We start from the raw sequence: 3,604 nt of genomic DNA on the forward strand, positions 1-3,604 counted from the left end.
TTTTTTTTTTTTTTTTTTTTTTTGTTTCTAATTCTTATTTTTTATTCTTTCTACAATTCTATAATTATGAAAATATCTATAAATATATATTCCTTTTATTATTAAGTGAAAAGGAACTCGAAGATATTAATATAAAATTGGATAAAATAAAAAAATTTCTAGAAAAACAAAATGATTATTTTTATTCAGTAAATATGGAAGTAATAAATTTTTTTTGTTAAAGAAAAAAAAAAAAAAAATGATAGACAAATATATATATATATATATATATATATATATATATATATATATATATATATATATATATATATATATATTTTGATAAACCGATAGGACAAAATAGAGTTTCATTCTAATGAGGACATGCTTCAATATATAAAAAATTTAAAACTTACAATAGAGATACTAATGAAAATAACACAGAAAAACGTAAAAAAAAAAAAAAAAATAATAATAATAAATAAATGCAAAAATATTATGGTAAAAATATAATACAACTTCTTTATTTCAAATAATATTTTTTTATGAATAAAAAAATAAGAGGGAAAATGGAAACATTAGCAGATCCTACAAAGTACATTATATAATATTTTATTATATAATATTAAAACTTTATGTAATAATTTTTTTTTTTTCTTCTTTCATTTTAGTCACTAGAATTTTTGGAGATAATTAATTTGTATAAAAATGTTGATTTTCATAAGAATATGTGCAGGTAAAAAAAAAAAAAAAAAATAAAAATAATAAAAGTAATATATTTATTATAATTTTATTAAATTTGAATTTTTTGCAACAAAAAAAATAAAAAATAAAAAAATATAAAAAGATAAATGGGTGAATTATTTTATAATATACATTTTCAATGTCTATAAAATGTATATTTTTCATTCTCTTTTTTTATGTTTTTCTTTTTTTTAGGGTTGAAGATTCTCAAGATCTTGATAATACTATAAAATTAGGTTTTTTTTTTTTTTTTTTTTTTTTTCTTAAATTATTAATAATATAGAAATATATACATTTGTTTGAACATTTTGTTAATAATTTCTAACAGAATCTAAAATATTGAATAAGGGAAAATTTCTATAATATTTTCAGAGGAGAAAAAAAAGAAAAAGTTATATTTTATATCACTTTAATTCTTTTCATGAAAACATTATACTATAATTTAATTTGTAAAATATTATCTATAATTTCTAAATTTTTTTTTTATTTTTTTTTTTTTTTTTTTTTTTTTTTTTTTTTTTTTTTTTTTTTTATTTTCTTTCTTTTTTATTTTTTCTTTATTACTTTCTCTTTCACAGAATATTTTATTTTATTTTATTTTATTTTTTTAAGACTAATAATAATTGTGTAATTACTTTTATATTCTAAATTCTATATTATTGAAATAAGTAGTATATCTACATCCTTTACGAATATCTAAATTTTTGGAATTCTGAATATCAATTTTTTCAATTCTTTTTCTTGTAATTGAGATTCCATTAATTTTTAAACTAACATAAACAACAAAATTAAATGAAGGATAAATAATATGACTCAAATTGTAATTGTTTTTATTAGATTTTAAATATAAAGATATATTAGTAGAGATAGGAATATTCTTATCAGTAATGCTCTGAATATACCAAAATAAGCAACTTGCTTTTTCATTATAATTTAATTTTCCCAATGAACAATGAAAATTAATAGAACTTATAAAATTATGAATAGGAATTTTAAGTAAAATATTTTCATAACTATTTAATAGTTGGTTGCTATTACTTTTTGTATTTATATTATTTAAAATTACATTTATTTTAATTTTGTACATATTCTCAGCTGAAGTAAAAATTACATCACCTTTAACATTAAGAGGTAATTTGCATTCTTCATTTTCTTCATCAAATAAAATATTATTATCATTATTTAAACTGATGTCATTATTTTCACTTACATTGTCATACACACATAATAGTTTTTCTCCAATAGAATTACTTAAATTAATGTAATCATATTTTTCCTGTTCCTTATTATTATATATATATTCATTGTCATTTTTTTCATAATATTCTTTCTTAGAATTTTTTATTTCAAAAGTTTTCCCTTCATATCCTTTTTCATTATCAGAATGTAATTCTTTTTTATCTTTATCATCATTTTTTCTATATTCATCTTCCTTTAAGCTATTCTTTTTATTTGTTTTATCACATATATCATTATTAATATATGCAGATTTTATATTCTTTAAGTTCAACACATTAGTTAACTGTTCAGATGGATTAAAATGGGGAAACTTTTTTTCTACATTCTCTTTTAATACATGAAAATAAAAATATTGTAGAAGAACAAATTCGTGACTTAATGGAACAAAATATATTACATTTTCATCTTTTTTTAATTTTTTTCTATTAATTAATTTTGAATAATTAACAGTAAAATGAAAATTACATTTATTTAAATCAATATTATTGATATATAATTTAATTAAAGGAGATCCTTTAACTGTCGCATTAATAACAACATTTCCTTCAACACAATAATGTATGATTTTATTAAATTTATTAACTATACAGTTTACATTTTCAATTACATCAATATAAATTTCATTAGATGAAACATTATTATTATTAACTCTCCAATATATGTGCATAGAATCATTAGAATTAACAGAATTTCCATTACTATAACTATAATTTATGTTATTTTCATTATTCAAATTATTTATAAGATTATTTTTTTTTTGAGTTATCATATTATATATATTATTGGGTATAGGAGAAAATTTCAATGTTTCATTTAAGAAGGAAAATTCATTTTTTACTAAAATTTTTAAAATTTCATCAATAAATAAACTAGGTCTCCCTTGTACTAAAATTTCATTAATTAAAAAATTTACGATAGAATAATTATTTATTAATATATTTTCATTTAATTTATCTGTGTTAAAATATTTTTTTAAATTTTTAATTAATTCTTGAGTCATTTCAATTATTAAAATGGGATTATTTTCATTTTTTTTTAGAGAAATAAATAGTAAATCATCCTTTTTAATTAAATAAACAAAGTTATTTTCATTTTTTTTTAAAAATTGAGTTTCATTTTCATTATTTAAAATTAGGTAATAATCTTTATTATGTTTCTTACTAGTTATTATTTCTTTTAAATCATATTCTAGATTATTTTTTATCTTATTATTAAAAATTTGTTCAATCATTAATTTACCATTAGGTGAAAAAATACAAAATGAATCCATTGTTTTATTTTTTCAATATTTAATTATCTTTTTTTATTTAAAAAATTTTTTTTTTTTTTTTTTTTTTATTATTTATTTTCATTGGAATTATATGTTATTTAATGAGATGTATTTAGTTATGAGCATATATAGATATAAAAATAGTACAATGAATAACTGTTAGAAGAATATTTATGTTTATAAATATTTTAAATAAATATAAACAACATAATATTAACAAGATTAATACACATAAACTTTTAAAAAAATAATAGTTTGTCTTTTTATATGAGAATACACATACAAAAAAAAAAAAATTTAAGATTTATTTTAAACTTGTAATTTGTTCCTAAAGAAAAAAAAAAAAAAAAAAAATAAAATATAAATAAAATA

The 3,604-nt window shown here is 16.1% G+C and overlaps 2 protein-coding genes across 2 annotated transcripts in view; one reads left to right on the plus strand and one right to left on the minus strand.

Moving 5' to 3' along the window:
- PGAL8A_00199800 (conserved Plasmodium protein, unknown function) overlaps window positions 1-1,006 on the plus strand; it is a gene marked incomplete at both ends in the record, with an annotated part of 5,273 nt that extends 4,267 nt beyond the window's left edge. The window contains 5 exons of the mRNA XM_028670689.1: window positions 107-200; window positions 334-429; window positions 542-574; window positions 651-715; window positions 919-1,006. Of these exons, the coding sequence (XP_028527416.1) occupies window positions 107-200; window positions 334-429; window positions 542-574; window positions 651-715; window positions 919-1,006 (376 nt within the window). The remainder of the gene's footprint in view (window positions 1-106; window positions 201-333; window positions 430-541; window positions 575-650; window positions 716-918) is intronic.
- A 354-nt stretch (window positions 1,007-1,360) lies between these two features.
- PGAL8A_00199900 (adaptor complexes medium subunit family) lies at window positions 1,361-3,232 on the minus strand (the record flags this gene model as incomplete). The annotated part of the gene is made up of 1 exon (XM_028670690.1): window positions 1,361-3,232. One exon carries the CDS (start codon window positions 3,230-3,232, stop codon window positions 1,361-1,363), a length of 1,872 nt encoding a protein of 623 aa, XP_028527417.1.
- Window positions 3,233-3,604: the final 372 nt, after the last annotated feature.

Source organism: Plasmodium gallinaceum (assembly GCF_900005855.1).
Source record: "Plasmodium gallinaceum strain 8A genome assembly, contig: PGAL8A_v1_76, whole genome shotgun sequence".
Classification (NCBI taxonomy): Eukaryota; Apicomplexa; class Aconoidasida; order Haemosporida; family Plasmodiidae; genus Plasmodium; species Plasmodium gallinaceum.